This window comes from Rosa chinensis, chromosome 2, assembly GCF_002994745.2.
Source record: "Rosa chinensis cultivar Old Blush chromosome 2, RchiOBHm-V2, whole genome shotgun sequence".
In the NCBI taxonomy this organism is placed as follows: domain Eukaryota; kingdom Viridiplantae; phylum Streptophyta; class Magnoliopsida; order Rosales; family Rosaceae; genus Rosa; species Rosa chinensis.
Window position 1 is genome coordinate 57,321,863 of NC_037089.1, and position 18,913 is coordinate 57,340,775.

Genomic DNA, 18,913 nt, shown 5'->3' on the forward strand with positions numbered 1-18,913 from the left:
ATGTTGATGGGTGCCCAGAGCAATTTCTTGGTGCCCATAGCACTTTTTTTTTTTTTTGGTATCCTGAGTTTTTTTTTTTTGTATCTGTAATGTATTCATTTTGATTCACTTCAGAGCAATAATATGATGATTGGAGGGTAATAATATGATTATTGAGGCAATAATAGGATTATTAGGAGGCAATAATATGAGTACTGGGGGGCAATATTATGAGTACTGGGGGGCAATAATATGATCAATTATGACCTATAGTGTATTCATTTTGGTTTTGGGAGTTTATAAAATTCACTTGACGGAAATAATATGAATTTGGGAGGCAATAATATGATTATTGGGAGGCAATAATATGAGTATTGCGGGGCAATAATATGATTACTGGGGGGCAACAATATGATTACTGGGTATTATTAGGGGGCAATAAATTCAGATGCCGGAATCCGGACACCATTCCGGTAGCCGGATTCTAGATTCCGGTGACCGGTCGTCGGATTCCCGTCATCGGTGGCAGGATCCGGGTCACCGGTCGTCGGATTCCGGTCACCGGTCGCAGGATTCTGGTCACCGGAGTCGGCGCCCGGCCATTGGTCACCGGAGGATGACTTCTCCCTCTAAGTGAAAAAGAAGGAGAGGGCAAAAAAGTCTAAAAAATAAAATAAAAAAGAATTAATTGGGTATTAGGGAAATAATCCCTTAGAGTGTTTTGGGTAAATGGGGTTAAAAAACAGTTGGTGGAGCAAGTTGGCAATTTTTAAGCTGAAATTGGGTAAATTATCATTTTTCCTTAAATTTAACAAAAAAAAAAGAGCTTGCCAAAACACCCCTACACTTGGCAATAATTGACTGTTTAGACCCTAAACTTGCAATGGCGGACCTCCTAAATTTGGCAAAATTTTCTCATTTACACCCTCTCCATTAAATGTAACTTTTTCATCCAAATGTGAGGCATATGCTCTAGACATGAGGGTATTATATTCATTTTATAATTAATTTTTTAAATAAATATACATTAAAATGAAAATAAATTTTTAGAGTTGAGATTTATGTTTATCCACCTACTTATTAGCACACACATTGTGTTTGTTTTCTTTAATTTATTTGTTTAAGTATAATGTATTTGAGAGAGATTGATGAGAGAGATGTGTTCTTATTATTGAGAATAGGAGCCCTATATATAGGGATTACAAAGTGCTAGTTCTAATGTTACAAGGAATACCAATCCGTGTAGGATTGGGAAATCTAGAACCTTCTCTCCTATTCCTAGTTTGATAAGGCACACTAAACTTGATTTTCCTTCAACACTCCCCCTTGTGCCGCTCAAACTTGGTGGGGACGCTTCATCCGTTGCCTCGTTAAAAACCTTGCCAGGTAACAAAAACCCTGTGGGACAAAAATAATCCTGGTCGAAGGATAAAAAGAGCACAACACGTCATTCACTCTTCGAGATCGAACATGTAGACATCATAACTCCCCCTGATGTCAATATCTCCCCCTGATTGCTACAATCGTGGGAGTTCGGATAATTTTCTCAATCCGATGCTCTTCACATGTTTCTCGAAGGTGGATTTAGGTAACGACTTAGTGAATAAGTCCGCTACATTATCCTCTGATCGGATTTGTTTCACTTCAATCTTTAGAAGTGATTGTTGTTGCTGATTATAAAAGAACTTGGGCGATATATGCTTGGTGTTGTCGCCCTTGATGAAACCTAACTTCATTTGTTCAATACAAGCTGCATTATCCTCATAAATGCATGTAGGTTCATCTGTGGTAGACTTCAAACCACAACTTCCTTGAATGTGTCTAATTATAGACCTTAGCCATATACATTCACGTACGGCTTCATGTAGAGCAATAATCTCTGCATGATTCGAGGAAGTAGCAACAAGGGTCTGTTTTGTAGACCTCCAAGATATCGCGATGCTTCCCATGGTAAAGACATAACCCGTTTGGGAGCGACCTTTGTGAGGGTCAGAGAGGTACCCTGCATCAGCAAAACCCATCAAGACATCATTGTCATTTTGATGGAGGGGGGATAGGGTGAGGCTGGCCACCCTTGATGGTGGTGGCGGCGTTGGCAGCAACATGACCGGCCACTATGTTGTGGTGGACGGCGGCTTCATGCCTAATGGGGTCCGATCCCATTCTTCCGTCATTCCTTTTCTCTGTAGGGATAAAATAGGCCCATATCAATCGTACCTCCTGGGTATCGAAAGATTGTCTTTTCACCAATCCAATGGCGGCGTGTTGGCGCAGAGCTATGTCGAGCTAACAAGTTCACTGCGAATGAGATATCCGGTCTTGTGCATTGAGCTAAGTACAATAATGCGCCTATTGCACTTAAATAGGGCACTTCGGCCTCTAATGCTTCTTCGTCCTGATCCCTTGGACGAAACGGATCTTTTCCGGGCTCAAGACTACGGCCGATCATGGGAGTACTCGCAGGCTTTGCTTTATCTTCATTAAAGCGCCTTAGAATTTTCTGAGTATATGCAAACTGATGGATCAAAATCCCATCACTACGGTGCTCGAGTTCTAAACCGAGACAAAACCGTGTTTTCCCAAGATCTTTCATCTCAAATTCGGATTTCAAGTATTTAGCAGTTTCCTTCAACTCATTTAGAGTTCCAATTAGGTTCATGTCATCGACATAAACTGCTACGATTGCAAATCCGGAACTTGTTCTTTTGATGAACACGCATGGGCATATTTCATTGTTAATATATCCCTTCCCAATCAAGTAGTCACTTAGACGGTTATACCACATCCGTCCAGATTGTTTTAATCCATATAGTGAGCGTTTTAATTTTATTGAAAACGCGCTCCGTGGTTTAGAGCCACTTGATTTGGGTAATTGAAGTCCATCTGGAACCTTCATATATATCTCTGAATCTAGATCCCCATAGAGATATGTTGTAACCACATCCATAAGCTGCATGTCAAGTTTTTCGGAAACTACCAAACTGACAAGGTAGCGGAACGTTATAACGTCCATTACTGGAGAATATGTCTCCTCGTAGTCGATTCCAGGGCGTTGTGAGAAACCTTCCGCCACAAGGCGGGCTTTATATCTTACCACCTCATTTTTCTCATTACGCTTTCTAACAAAAGACCCATTTATGGCCAACAGGTTTTACACTTGGGGGTGTCTGCGTTACAGGCCCAAATACCTGTCTCTTTGTTAGTGAATCCAATTCAACCTGGATCGCATCTTTCCATTTAGGCCAATCTGCTCTTCGTTGACATTCTTCAACAGAGCGAGGTTCGATATCATCATATTCTATAATCTCTTTCGCAATATGATATGCAAATGCATCATCAATTGCCATGGAATTTCTATCCATCATCTCATGTACACTAGTGTAATTTATGGAGATCTCTCTATTCTCTGGAGTTGGTTCTGACATTGGAGCGTCCCCCAATGATGTCTCTTGGACATAACCATAATCCGGAATATTCTCATGAGATGGATTATTTATATCGATGATTAATGGATTATTTTGTGCCAAACTCGCTTTCTTTCTTGGGCGAGAATCCATCGAACCTATAGGCCTCCCGCGCTTCCTGGCAGGAGCCATGGGCCTAGTCACAACGTCACCATCACTGTGAGAGGGGACGTTGGCGCCATGCTCAAATCCTCTTGAGTTAGCGTCATGTCCTCTAGTTTTAGGGACATCAATCCTTGCAGGCACGTTTGTAGCGGGTATGTGTGATCTCGTCACTTTAGCGATATCAGAAAACGTATCAGGCATCGACTCTACTACGTTCTGAAGATCGAGAATTCTCCGCACTTCAGTTTCGGACTGTGCGGTTCGGGGATCAAGATGAGACAGAGTGGGGACAGACCACGACAATTCCTGTCGTTCCTGTTGAACATTGATGTTCTTATCTCCCCCTAACGACGGGAAGACTGTCTCATCGAAGTGACAATCCGCAAATCTAGCGGTAAAGAGATCGCCTGTCAAGGGTTCTATGTAGCGGATAATCGTTGGAGAATCATATCCAACATAAATGCCTAATCGTCTTTCAGGACCCATTTTGGTGCGCTGTGGTGGCTCAATTGGCACATAAACTGCACACCCAAATATGCGTAAGTGTGAGACATTAGGCTCATACCCAGTCACCATCTGGGACGCAGAAAAGGGTTGAGTGGCAGTGGGCATTACCAATGCCCTAGCGACCATTTGTAGTCATTTAATGGCGGCTTCTGCGAGACCATTTTGGGTGTGAACATGAGGAACAGGATGTTCAACATTAATCCCAATGGACATGCAATAATCATCAAAAGTCTTTGATGTAAACTCTCCAGCATTGTCTAATCTTATAGACTTAATAGGATGATACGGGTGGTGAGCCCTTAACTTAATTATTTGTGCTAGGAGTTTAGCAAATGCAGCGTTCCTTGTGGACAATAGCATGACATGTGACCAGCGTGTCGATGCATCAACCAATACCATAAAATATCGAAATGGTCTGCATGATGGTTGAATAGGTCCACAAATATCACCTTGGATTCTTTGCAAGAATGGTATATTTTCTTTAGTGTCCTTTGCATAGGATGTCTCGATCCTAACTTTGCTAAAGAACAGGCTTTGCAGAACGAATGATGGGCTTTATAAACAACCAATGAGGATTTTGGTTGAGCCACAAAGGCACAAGTGACTTTAGAAGTAAAAGTTGGAGACAAAGGAGCCTTGGTGGCGTCAATGCCACCCTGAGGCCGCAGGGGGAAGGCGGCGCCGGCCAAGGATGGCCGGATTTGGGGGTGAACGGCGCCGTGAGGCGCAGGGGCTCCTTCGGTGTCCAAAAACCGAGTTTTACTTCTTTTTGTTCTGAAAAAGGGATGTCCGTGTGAAGTCTTTAATATACGGATCATCATGTCACGACCTGGGTGTCCCAAACGGTCGTGCCAAAGCCTATATGTGTCGGAATCCCATAAATCATCTCTCATGACATGGTTGGATTCAATGACTCGAATAGTGGTTGCATACAACCCACTAGAGCGACACATAAGTTTCTCTAATACTCGGTTATTTCCGTAGTCATTAGAGGTGATGCAAAGGAACTCTTGTCCATTCTCACAATGCGTTTCCGCATGAAAACCATTGGCTCTTACATCTTGTAAGTAATAAAGTTCGAGAAGTATGTCCATGACATGAGATAAAATAAATCGATACTTTATTAATAATAGCCAATGATTACATCAAAGTTTCTTGACCAAAATATAATCCAATATAAAAATCAAACGGTAGACAAATCGTAGTCACTCAATTCTTTCGGTAATTTCAATTTAGTTGTGACCAGGTAAGGTAAGGCGAGATTTTGGTGGAGCGTTGCTCACTTTTAAAACCGTTCTCTCAGATCAAACCTTGCCTAGACATCACAAGTACTCTTGAGTACGCCTAGAGGGAAAGAGTTAATACAATAAGTCATTTTATTGATTTAAGGCATAATAGCCATTACATAATTATTGGAAAAATAAAAGACTATAAATAAAAATCTGCGGCATTTTGTCTTCATCGCCAGATTTAAAGTCTTTGTGAACTCGAAGTCTTGATCACCATGATGCGACTACCTCCGTAGGTACATTGCAAATTCAGGTCCATTGATCAGACGTTCCATATCAGAAATAGACACCATAAAGAGGATTCTCCCTTGATTGAGGTGCATTGGCGCAATATGCATAGTCCTTAGGACTGGTGGCGTTGGAAAGTGGTGCCCATGGCCAACGTTGGCTCCATGGTTTCCAACCCTATTTCCCTCAAAATCACGCCTCTTACGGTCGTGGGATTGTCGCCTTGAGCGATTACCTTCTTGAGCATTTCGATCGTATGGATCATGACGTCTATGGCGACTTTCTCTAGCCATAGGATGATGCTCTTGATAGCTATCTTGAAGCCTATCAAATCTTCTTTGCACAAGTTCATTGCCATGTCTTTCAGCAGTGGCCATAGCTTCAATAAGCTGTTGGAAACTTGTGATCCGTCTTGCATTTACATGAGTCCGGAATAAGTCAGAGGACCTCATAGCACAGGCGGGGAAGGTATTGAGGGTTTTCTCAATCAACTGGTCTTCTGTGATTGTTTTTCCACAGAGACGCATCATTTCTCTGATGCTGAGAGCTTCCAAATAAAATTGCATGACAGTGTCAAATTCAGAGAAGCGAAGATCTTTCCATTCTGCTTCTGTATTCGGAAGTATGGAGCCACGAACATTGCCATATCGTTCGCGAAGCGCATGCCAAAGCTTTATGGCGCTATCCTCATTTATGAACTCAAACTGTAGGTCACTATCCATGTGACGTTTCATGAAGGCAAGTGCCTTGGAATTATCTTTCTCAGTTTGAGGGTCTGGAGCTGTTTCTATAGGACAAAGCTCTTGGATAGTATGCAATAAATCCCGGGCAATAAGGTGGGTCTCGACATCAGTGACCCAAAATAAGTACATTTTGCCTGCATAATCCAATGGAACAAAATCGAGTTTGTTCATGTTTGACATCCTGAAAGATGAAACAAGAACAAGTTAGTTTCGGAGTCAATGCTTCCACGAAAACTAATATAAATAAGATTTCCGAGCTATGCTACCAAGAAATCGATTTCCAAGAATAATTGGATTAGACCGAAACAATGATGTTTGTATGGTCAAAATAGATGCTCACGAACGCTCTTAGTCCGTAGCATACGAACTCTCTTAGTTCGTTAAATCGATGCTTACGGACGCTCTTAGTCCGATGTCTTATGAACGCTCTTAGTTCGTTAATTGCGTGAATCCCCACGATTCCGCTTTTCAAGATCGAACCCACGTTATGAGAAAGGTGGGATGTAGAAGAAGGGAGGTTTTCAAGTCCCCGAGAAAAGAAGAAGAAATATAAATTCCGAATTATAGGAACTTCAAAACTTACTCTATTGAATACTTACTTGGTGAAAATTCGGAGCAGATTCTGTTCTGAACAGCTTGTACCTCGATTGGTGTACAGATCTCAATATGACTCCGATAAGGCTGAAATTCTGAGGTTAGATGGAAGAGACAGAGACGAACAACTTTGATGAAGAAAGTTTTTCGATCTGAGCTTCCGAACTAGACGTTTCGAGGCTTTCAAGAAGACGGATGTGCACAGGAACGGAAAAAAGATGCAGTGGGTGTGCGTTGGCTTGTTTGCGCAGCAGGGATGCTTCGGTGGCAGCAGGCTGGAACGCAGGGCTGCAGGAAGGGGGGCAGCAGGGGCTGCTGTGCAAGGTTGCAAGCACACGGGCGCTCGGGCTGCAGCGAAGGCTCGGCTAGCTCGGGCTAGGGGCTGCTTTGTGAATGAGTTTTGGTTTTCTGTTTTGTGGTTAGAGTCGTGCTGATAACGTGTTTAAGTATAATGTATTTGAGAGAGATTGATGAGAGAGATGTGTTCTTATTATTGAGAATAGGAGCCCTATATATAGGGATTACAAAGTGCTAGTTCTAATGTTACAAGGAATACCAATCCGTGTAGGATTGGGAAATCTAGAACCTTCTCTCTTATTCCTAGTTTGATAAGGCACACTAAACTTGATTTTCCTTCAACATTATTAACTATATTATCCCATAAATAGAAAAATGAAAAATGATCGGATTGACGTTGTCGTTCACAAATAACTAAAGAAATGGAGTTGAGATAATGGGATAATTTTCATTTTTTTTCTTATTGAGAAAATATAATGTAATTTAATTAAAATGCAAAGTATGTGGATTAATAAGTAGATGGAAAGTCATAAATCTTCACTCTGAAAAATATTGTTTTCCATTTAGTGTATATTTGTTAAAAATATATACAATAGTATCAAATAACTATAATACCCCTTATGTGTATGATACATGCCTCACATTTAGATGAAAAAGTAACATGCATTTAACGGCGAGGGTGTAAGTTGACAATTTTTGTCAGGTTCAGGAGGTAAATTTTTACAATTGCAAGTTTGGGGTGACTGACAATTATTGCCAAGTTTAGGGAGTGTTTTGGCAATTGTGACAAAAAAAATTGGTACTGCAGTTATGCACAAGACTATATCTTCAATGTGTTTCCAAGTTAATTTCTTATCTTGGGTTGGGCATCTTCTAAAAAAATTGAAAGCTAGCTAGATGAAGAACAATGATGAAAAATGAATAATTTTGGAGGAGATGAAACATGTTTTGGAGTGAGAAGTTATGAAGAAGAGGGTTGGTCTTTGTAGAGTTTGTTAAAATCAATGTTTCAATAGGCAAATCTTATTTTCCTTTATTATTATTATTATTATTATTATTATTATATTTTTTTAAACTTGTATTCCTACTTTTAAAATTGGCATTTAAACCTCTTTTTTTTTTTTTTCATATCAAATTACCAATAAAGACATATGCTAAAGAAGGAAACAGAAAGTCAAGAGACTCTATAAACAGTAGTAGTCTTCAACTTAAAGAAAACCTTCTCCTCCAACGTAAACCCTAAAATATACATCAGTATTCAATAAAGGTCTTTGACATTGAGCTCTTGAAAAATTCAATAGAAAATTTCTTCACCTACTTCTTTAGATTGGAGCAGGAGCAAAACCTTTGGTGGTCAAGAAATTGGTCACCTCTTTGAATGGTTTTTACCTTGTCAAGATCTTTCTCGATGAATTCGGATTTGTCCTCGAATGAATTTACCTTATCAAGATCCTCCTCGATGGGTTCAATTATTACTCGACAAGATATATTCTCCTAGATGAGATATACCTCCTTGACAAGATACACTCTCCTCGACAAGATATCCCGTCCTCGAGGAGATACCTCCTTATTGAGTTTTTAAAACTATTTGTAAAAAATTTCACCCCAATTCTGTTACTCGATCAGGTGTCTCCAATGCCCATAAATCAATTCTTGACATGAAAACTATACACCACCCCATACTGACACACTTCTCTGCAAGTAAAAGAAAAAATTTCTCACAATATTGAAATTGAAAAGCTTGGGAAATCTTCATGCACGTGTATATGAGAGGAAGAGAGAGAGAGAGGGATATATACATACACACACTCACAACAGCAACATAAAGAAGGATGACTACGACCTGGAGGCTCTTCTTTTTTTTTTCTTCTTTTTCTTCTTCTTCAGCTTAATTGTATCAAATGTAAAATAGGATTGTGAAAGTTTAAAAATTAAAGGAGGGCCAACTATCGATTTTGGAGGTATGAATTGAACCTCCCAAAAATAAAACTTTTTTACTGATTTTATTAGACGATAAGCATTTTGGGAAAATTAGGAGGTGTAGATAGCATATTGGTTATTTGTAAAAGTAAGTTGGAAATCTATAAAGTGGGGATGTCCAAATACTAATTTTGGACGTATGACTAGATGTCACGCCCCGGATTTTGAATAACCAATTCAAATCCGAGACATGAATAAACCACTACATCACACGCCACTCAATCTCAAATCTCGAAAACCTCAATTTAATTAATACAACTCACTTGTACAAAGTAAATTTGTAAAGCTCCAATTGAGCATCACTCACCTCACAATTTACAAAGCTGTAAAACTAAACGAATACTCTAATCCGCACGATCTCCGCCATGATCCTCCTGACCTGCAGGACTACCCGCTACACAATTTGAATAGTGTACCGGGATTGCAACAACACCAAACCCGGTAAGCCATGACAGCTCGTATGAGTAAACAAGAAGGAACTGTTGATTTAATTAATTTCAAATTATTTAACTCTAAAAAACCAATCATAATACGTCTGCAAAGAGACATAAATTAATCACAGAACTCCACAAAGGATACATTTTCACAATACTCAAATCACGAACCACTACTTGGTCCTAAAAACACTCAACCCCACATATCACTACTTTGGTCCATCTTGACCATACGTTAGCGCTCTAACTAATCTAATCCACACAAACCCGGCCAAAGGCGTGAAGTCCCGATTTTTTTCCACCCACGATCACATTTAGTGACCCACAATCACATTTCGTGACCCACGATCACATTTAGTGACCCACGATCCTCGACTCGTAAGTCTTTGGGACTCACAGTAAAAATACCAAAACATTAAAGGAGTCACATTGAACCCCAAATGTTACACGAATCTAGAAAAAAAGATTCCCCGTAATTGATCCCTATCATTTACTCCCGGTACAATACCCACATTTAAATAAACCACCCACGAACTAAAATGTTCCAAAACTACACAAGTCCCAACGCTTTTCAAAACAAATTGAAATCAACAAGAACTCATCAATCACGTTCATCACATATAAATATGGTACGTCACATCTCAATCCAAAATAAATAAATCATCACCACTTCACACTCTTCAATGTCACACCAAATCATATATAATCACGTAAATATATATATACGTAATCACCCACTCAGAAGTGACCACTAATACCAACTATAGTTCACACAAGAAAAATCAGGAAATTCATTTTGTTTAATTAAAACATTTTACTTACCTATGGACCGTAGTTGATCAAGTCCACATGATTTAAAACAAATATTTATTCCATAAATATTTTCACACAATTACCATCGAAATAAATTAATTAAAGGTACTCGGTTCGTAATATGAACCACGTGAGGTTTACTCACCTCTAAATTCCCGCTGCGTCTTCTTAACAGCTCAAACAACGATTTCACGAATCGTCCGCCAAATCAAACCGTCGATCACCTAATCCAATATGATCATAACTTAGCCAACAACTCATAAACAAAATTAAACGACGATCTAACGGTCAGATAGAAATTATATGATGATCCAACGGTCGGATCCTCACAGATCGCCCTTAGGATCGTCCTCCTAATTTATCACGAAGATCCAACGGTCGGATATTCCTGAATCGTCCTTATAAACATCTCCACAAAATTTTATGAAAATCCGACGGTCGGATTCTCACGAATCGCCTTCCAAAATACTAATCCACAATTATACGAAGATCCAACCAACGGTCGGATCTTCGCCCGTGACCACACAAAGTCATCGGGACAGTCATACGATCAACATATCAGAACTACAAGTCCATCGGACCGTCCGATCTTCACAGATCATTAATCGAACAATCGAAATTAATCAAAACCGTAAAATTCATAACTAAATCATACGATATCCAAAAATTATGAATTATATATGAAAACGATCGTACCGAAACTTAGAATCTAAAAATGTAAAGAAATCACATTTTTGACCCCCGGAGGTGGCCGGAAAATGGCCGCCAGAGTTTGGACAGAGCCGCCGCCGACCACCGCCAATGGTGTCGGGGCCATGCTGCTCCGCTTCGTCTCATCAAGCCCAACCACTTTCCTAACTAGCACAAAGTCTGAAAATGAATGGAAGTGGTCGAAAAGTTACCTAGAAGCCACGGTTTGGCCGGAAAATTTCCAGAATCCGGCAGAGGCTCCGTTCAACGTAAAAACGTCAACAACTCGCTTCGATTCCTGCATGGAACTTGTTCAGAACTTCAATGCGAACTCATTGGTTCAAGAATCAATCAAAACGATGCACTACAGCTCGAGATATCACGATCGAAAGGTTTTGGTTTTCGATCGAAAACCGGTCGAGCTCCGACGAAAGTGAAACCGGTCACTCCAGGTGCGATCCTTCTGGGATGATGATCAGCAGGTTGAGGCGAGTTCATAGAGCTAAGGATCGGAAGTTTTGGTGGCCGGAGCTAGGAGAAAACCGGTGTTGACTCAAATCGAACTCAAATCGGAACGATCTTGCCGCCGAAGCTACAGGCCGCGCCGCCGTGCAAGGCCACCACATACGGGTGCGCAAGAACCATATGAAGCCAATGGAAGAAATTTGGTGAGGATTGGTGGCCGGAGGATGAAGATATGGCTTGGAGAAGTTTGGAGGCGATTTCCGGCCTCGGGAGGAAACCTGCAGCCGGTTTCCATTTTTGGAAATTTCTGAAAATATTTTCGGAAATTTCCGAAAATGGAACCTTTATACTAAATTGGAAACTTTTTCAAAAAATCATAACTAATTCATACGAACTCCGATTTTTTCGTTCCACATATGCACGCGATCGTATCGACAAGCTCTACAACTTTCATGAAGGAAGTTTTCCCAAATTCCATACATATAAAAAGTCGATTTTCGCGTGCCCCTAAATATCGTACGTTTTCGAAATAAAATCGTTCGAACTAAATTCACAACCCCTCAAAGCTTTGTACTTTCTCCCATGACCACGAAATCATTACTAAAAATCCCCGGAAATTAATTTGGATTTTTCGGGGTATTACACTAGAACTTTCTAAAAATGAAAGCTTTTATTGATTTTATTAGACAATGGGAATTTTAAAAAAGGGAAAAATTTGGTAAGTGGACCTGAACTATGGACCACTATGAATTTCAGTACATAAAATTCCAAAACATAAACTTTGGTACATCAAATTGCATGCCCGACCCAGTATAAGTACACGACATCAACGACGTCGTCAGTTTTGTGTGAAAGTGTCATATTTTGAGGGGTAAAACTGTCTCTCTGTCTTCCCCTCCCTCACTTTTTTTTTCCCGATCTGGACCCTCCCTCACTTCACTTCATCATTTTGCCTCTTAAATCCCAAGCCCCTTTGCTCATAACCAACATTGTCGCCGACGACGCCTGTGCCCCCAACCTCACGACCTGTCTCTACCACGCTGACTTCGCCCTCTTCTTCCTGACCTAATCTTGCTCCTTTCTCGTCCTCTCTGTGTCTCCTCTCTTCTCCCTTCAGAACTCGATCGGCAAGCCCTCGCCTTATCTATTCTGATCGAATCAAGCCGCAACAAACCCAATTCCTATAGAAGGCGGAGGTAGTTTAGGCATACTCCGCCAAGTTAGAAGTGCAAGAAAAATGACGACCGAGATTAATGGAAGCTGCCTTGGTTTTAGTTCTGAGACTAGTCACATTATCTATCATCAATTTTTCATTTCCAGCAATGAAATCGCAGCGAAAAGGATTAGGATTTGAAATTAATGCAAGAGATTTGGATATGGGAATTATGGAATGGTGATGGTATAAGCAAACCCTTGAGAAATTGAAAGTGGCCAACCCCATCATCCCTGAAATTCAGTGAGCTTCTAGACTTGTTTTGGAGATGTGGTCATCATAGACTCACGGGCTTACGGCCATGGAGGGAGGGAAAGGGGCTGGGTATGTGTAGAGAGAGAGAGAGAGAGAGAGAGAGAGAGAGAGAGAGAGAGAGAGAGAGAGAGAGAGAGAGAGAGAGAGAGAGAGAGAGAGAGGAGGAGGAGGAGGAGGAGAGTGAGTGAGTTAGAGAGTGGGAGTGTGTCAGAGAGAGTATGAGAAGTGAGAGATAGAGGAAACTGAAAGTACTTGATTACCCTATGACAAATGGATAATGACATAAGGTTAACGACGTTATTGACGTCGTGTACATATATTGGATCGGGATTGCAATTTGATGTACTAAAGTTTAGTTTTAAAACTTCATGTACAGAAATTCGTAGTGGCCTAACTTCATGTACTATTTCTGAATTTTTCCATTTGAAAAAATTAGGAAGATGTAAATAGCGTATTGATTATTCGTAAAAGTAAGTTGGAGCCTTGGAGGTCTATTAAGTGAGGATGTCCAAATACCAATTTTAGAGATATGAATAAAAGCTCAATTTAATTTCTTTTTACTTTTAAATTTTTTTTTCGTTTAAAAATCATTTTCCTTATCATTAGCCGTTGAATTTAATCCATCGTATTTTTCTAGCCGTCAGGTTAGAAATTAACTGATTATATATTCATTAGTTTTAGAACGAATTAGTCTGGGCCACTGATATCAAAATGAGTCAATCTAGGTCGTAGGATATCTGACCGTTACAAAGAGACCCATGGATTCTGACCACGTGGGATCCACATGTAAGGAGCAATCAACGCATCAAACTCACGTGTAGATGAGGCTTCCAGTTTTTTTTGTCATTATGCGTGATAGGAGCATTTTCTGCAATATTTATATGGTTAATCCCTATATTAATTTTTGTCAGTTTCTTATATTTTCTCTTTATTTATTTGCTTTTACATTTATTAGGTTTTTAGGAGCAATTATATATAAAAAAAAAGGAGATAATATGGAGGAAAGATGCGCAAATAAGAAAAAGCTTGGAGTTTAGACCCGAGTAGGAGACCTTGATAGATCGAGGAGCCCAACCCATGGAGAAATCGTAGCAATTAAAGGAGAAAATACTTAGAAAATATTGGTGATGACATGGCACATTCTCATTGGAAAAATGATGTGGAGAAGTCCTAATTCAAGCAGAGAATCCAGAAGTTGGCTTTATTTGCACCTCAAGGACTCAAGAGCACTATAAAAAGGCTAGAAAAGCTAACGAGAAAACTCTTACGCGCGAGAATCAAGCAAAGAACCTGAGCACAAGAATCAGCAATTTTAGACTAGTCGAATCCATTTTTAGACTAGCCGAATTCCGGCGACTTTCAACTCTGGTTTTAGGATTATTTTTTTTTGTTTTCTTTCTTATGAACCTTTGTGAGCTTTCAATTCAAACTCTGTGCAACTAATTTCTTAGTAGTTGGGGGCTGTTGAAGTCCCAATGATGATTGTATGTCATGCTATGACATTTAATTAGTTTTTGTTTATTCAATGGATGATAACTTTATTTCCTCTTTTTACATTGATGATTTCTTTATGTGCTTTTTTTTGTGGCCAACTTAGATTGCGTGTTTAGGATTCTATTGCTATGAATGATCATTACCGGTTTCTTTTAAGAAAGTTCCGTTGAGAGTCTTAGATTAGTAAATTGTTTCTAAGGCAAGTGATAAGGTTCTTAGATTAATTGAGACGATTCGTACTCATGATGCATTGTGATTTCTTGTTTTTCTTATTCTTAATGATTTATATGTGTTAAATCTGGAGTTGCGTCAACCTATGTTGCATTTTAAAAAATAAGTTAGGAGTAGAGCGTCTTTCATCTAACATACAAGTAAGAAAAAACAATAGGTTAATACCGACATTGGGTTAACTTAAGTATCTTCATCCATGGATAGATAAGACTAGGCTAAACGTGGTTTGCATATATGATTGATAGGTGGTGGATACATTCTCTGACTTCTGTTCACTTATTGATTCTCAATCTTTAGCAATATCATTATTTGTTATTTACTTTTAATCTTTTTCACAACTTCACAATCTACTTTTAAAACTTAGATAGTCTAACAATTAGTTCCATAAATCCTTTGTGGGAGACTATGCTTCCTTATTCTACAATTGACAATCAAATCGGTAGTAGAAAAATTGTTGGTATAAAAATAACCGATCAATGCGCGCGTATGAGTTCCTCATGTTACATGTTCAACGCGTCGCCGCTGCTCTCGGAATTTTTCTAGCCGAATACATATGTCCGTCGGTTGGCTCACTAACCTGTTTCGGCTTTCGGACTTGGACTCCATCCATTTTGGATCGACTTTTCAGTCCAGTCTCAAAATGAGACCAATTGTTTTTGCATGGCTTTTTGGTACAGAATCCTCATTTGGGCTTTTTGCATCCTCATGTTTGAGTTGTATGGAATTCAAAATTACAAACCTGTCCCTTTTCCCATTCCTAATAGGATACCAAACAACAAACCCATTCCTTGTAGGATAGGGAAAGCAATGCATTTATCCGCCTGAAGTAAACCAAAGAAGAAGAAAAGGAAACCGTCCAAGACCCTCTCTTTCAATTTCTTCTATCCCGGCCGGAACACCCATCAGCATTCAATCTTTGAATCACCGATGGCTTCGCAGCAAGACACTCAATCTCCGCCGCTGGTTCACGACTGCTTGAAACTATTGAAGTCCGAGACAGACGAGCAGCGCCTCGCCGGCCTCGAACTCCTCACCCAATTTCGCAAAGCCAACGACCTCTCCTCTCTCCTCACTATTCACCACGCCCTCGGTCCCCACTTTCTCGATCAACTCCTCCGCACCGCCACCGCCCGCTGCAACGACGCCGTTTTACTTCTCTCAATCACAGCCCTCGACGCCTTCTGCCGCGTTCCCCAAATCGCCGCCGCAAACGACGTCGTCTCCAAGATTCCACTTGTACTCAAACTTGTCTCAACATCTCAAGAATCAGACCCAATTCTCCAAGAATGCTATGAGTTTCTGTATTTGGTGTCTACAGCTTCCGATAAGGGAGCCACCACATTGTTCAATTCTGGGGGCTTCATCAAAATGATGGCTTCTCATATACCAGTTTTACCCGACGGTGTTGCTATTAAGCTTGTGCAAAATTTACTAAGAACAGTGGTGTTTCTTGATATATATGTGGCAGAGCTCTCAGTGATTGTGGCTACATTGGCAAGGCAATTTGCTATGTTGCACAATGCTGCGAAATTCGATGCTCTGCATCTACTTTCGGGCATTCTCTCATCAACACATTTGAATTCAGCCCGGCTTCGGGACTCGCTTCGGCTGCTTTCGGATAGAAACTGGCCAAATTACATGCGTGATGGTGTTGTGGCTATTTTGCAAAACCATGTTGGAGCCAATGAGAAGCTGGAGGCGCTTGTTTTGGCTGAGGCTATGGTGTCGATTTTCGGGGAGGGGTGGTTGATAGGGGAGATAGATAATGTAGGGGAACTTGATGGGAAGAAAGAGCCTATTCCGGCTGACAGGTGCTTACTGCTTGTTTTGGAGCAATCACGAGTTGAGGTTGTTGTTCTGTTGAAAGCACTTGCCTATTTGAAAAATGAAGCAAGTAAGAATTCGAAATCTTCACCAACTGGTGAGACAGTTTGTTCAAAGAAAAGGAATGTGGCTCTGCTGTTTTCCTTGGTTGAAAAGATAATTAACTTGATGTCGAATGCTGTTGCTAGTGAGAATGAAGAGGAAGTACTTGTTGATGAAAATACTTGTGTGAAGATGATTGACGGCCTCAATGAGACGATTGGTGTGGTTCTGGAATATTTACAGGATGCAAAGGAACATGGAGAGAGGAAGGGAAATGATCTTCTTGCTTCGGTGCGGATAATTGGAAGATATGTTGCAGAAACTCCCATTGCATGCGAAGACAAGGTTGGAGAGCTTTTAGGGTATATGCTTTCGACAGAGGGTGAAGATGAACCAACAGGACCCTTCTACTCGGTATGCTATTTGCTTCCAATGCTGTGCCAAATGACAGTAGAGATTGAAGGATGTAAAGCTTTGATTTCTTGTGGAGGTCATAACACTGTTGTTGACTGCCTTGTAAGATTGATTCGTCAACATAATCGTTATATGGGCGAGGATAATGGACGTTGCATCTATTTTGCATGGCACACCATCTTGAATCTTCTTTCAAACAAAGAGCTAGTGCCAGTGCCATTGGATGACTTAACTGCTGTTAATCTATTAAAAGCATTGGCATATTGGACAGAGAGCACTCATGATGACCCCTCAATTGTTATGATGGCTTCAAGAATTTGCGCATTGCTGTTGGATTTTACATCGCAGAAGGCTCTTCTTAAGAATCCTGACTTCGACAATAACTCTCTTGGTAGATTGTTTCGGCTGATTGCAAGAAGTTTGGCTTGATGGGGACAACATACATCTGATGCTGGTGAAGCAGATAGAAAGAATTTCTTGGTACTGTTACAGCAGAAGTTTTGGTTGGATTTTGACTAGGGATATAGAGAAGATGCAAATGGATATAGTTTTATTTTGTGACACAGAAGGCTCTTCTTAAGAGCCTTACTTTTATGTTGTTCTAATCGACTGATCTTTTTTGCAACGCACAACAAGCTAGCTACAACCTCAGAACTTGTTTTGACAGGTCATTTGTTATTTATATATTAGCTTGAACGAGTGAAGTTCTTTTCAAGTAATTTCTTTTTCTTTTTCTTCTTGTATGTGTGATTATTGTCATTTCCCTTCTGTGTGATTTGTTTGATACGTATTTGATCACTGGCTGCGAAAATCAATGTGGAGAAAGGAAATGGAGGTTAATACAGGATCTGGTGTCTACGTCCCCCTTCAAGATAAAACTGCACACTGGAAGAATTTAAATGTGTCTTTAGGGGACATTATTGTCCTCCATCATGTTCAACATTTATATGTCAACATAACCTTGGCCTGAATCCTATCCATCCAGAAAGCCCGAATTTCTTAGTTTAGAGTATGCATTATAAGAATTGTTAACATGCCATGCATATATTTACATTTTACATGGCATACATGGTTTCTTTCAAAATTTTGGGCAAATTTTTCCTTGAAGGACATGTTCATCAAGGTTTGGTACAAAAAGAGAATTTTTATACAAAGACCTGTGTTCTAAACTAGTATGATTGACAGCACTACTGTATGATCAGGAAGTTTCCTAGAATATATAGGTGATAGAAAGACTTGACTATCTGAGTAGGGGGGGGGAATAAGTCATAGCAGACCAGGTTTAGTCCTCTTTTACAAGTTTTGTCCCAGTCATGAGTCATGACCACATAGTAAACCAGGATAAATCCCTCATTTTCAGTAGCTTTTTTTTTTTTTTTTTTTAATTTGACCCGGTCATCACCACATGGTAAACCAGGTTAACTATTGGTTGAGGCAACTCAGGCAAGAACTAGAAAACGTACGTACTTGACTTCATTTTCTAATCAATAAAACCATATAGATTCCAAGTCCAATTAATTGTGGCAGATTATAATCTTATCCCTCACCAATATTCCTGGAGATATTTGATTGCCTTATTCCTTGAAAATGCCTAGAACTTGGCAATGAAAATTGCCAAGGGGAATATTCACTGTTACATGCGTCATGCATGTATTCCTATCCTAATTCAGTCAAATATACATGTATATTTCAATCCTATCAAAATTTCTAGGAGCTTGCAGTACATGAATAGAGCTTCCAACAACGTGCAATAGACGTTTTGAAAGCTATAGACAATCTGTGTGTTGCCTACTCCAGTGTCCTTGATTATATATAGGCATCGTACAAAGCTCCATTTAGTTCCGCCCTAAAC

General features: G+C 40.0%; 1 protein-coding gene and 1 long non-coding RNA gene across 2 annotated transcripts; one reads left to right on the plus strand and one right to left on the minus strand.

Moving 5' to 3' along the window:
- Positions 1–9,410: 9,410 nt before the first annotated feature.
- LOC121051558 lies at positions 9,411–12,035 on the minus strand. The gene is made up of 3 exons (XR_005806094.1): positions 11,336–12,035; positions 10,579–10,657; positions 9,411–9,580 (listed from the first exon to the last, which is right to left on the minus strand). It is a non-coding gene; the product is annotated as an uncharacterized LOC121051558 (long non-coding RNA).
- Positions 12,036–15,708: 3,673 nt separating this feature from the next.
- Positions 15,709–17,490, plus strand: LOC112184602. Its single transcript, XM_024322858.1, has one exon. It carries the CDS (start codon positions 15,709–15,711, stop codon positions 17,488–17,490), a length of 1,782 nt encoding a protein of 593 aa, XP_024178626.1.
- Positions 17,491–18,913: the final 1,423 nt, after the last annotated feature.

Coding starts and splice junctions, on each gene's coding strand:
- LOC112184602 (XM_024322858.1), top strand. CDS start 15,709: ATGGCTTCGCAGCAAGACACTCAATCTCCGCCGCTGGTTCACGACTGC.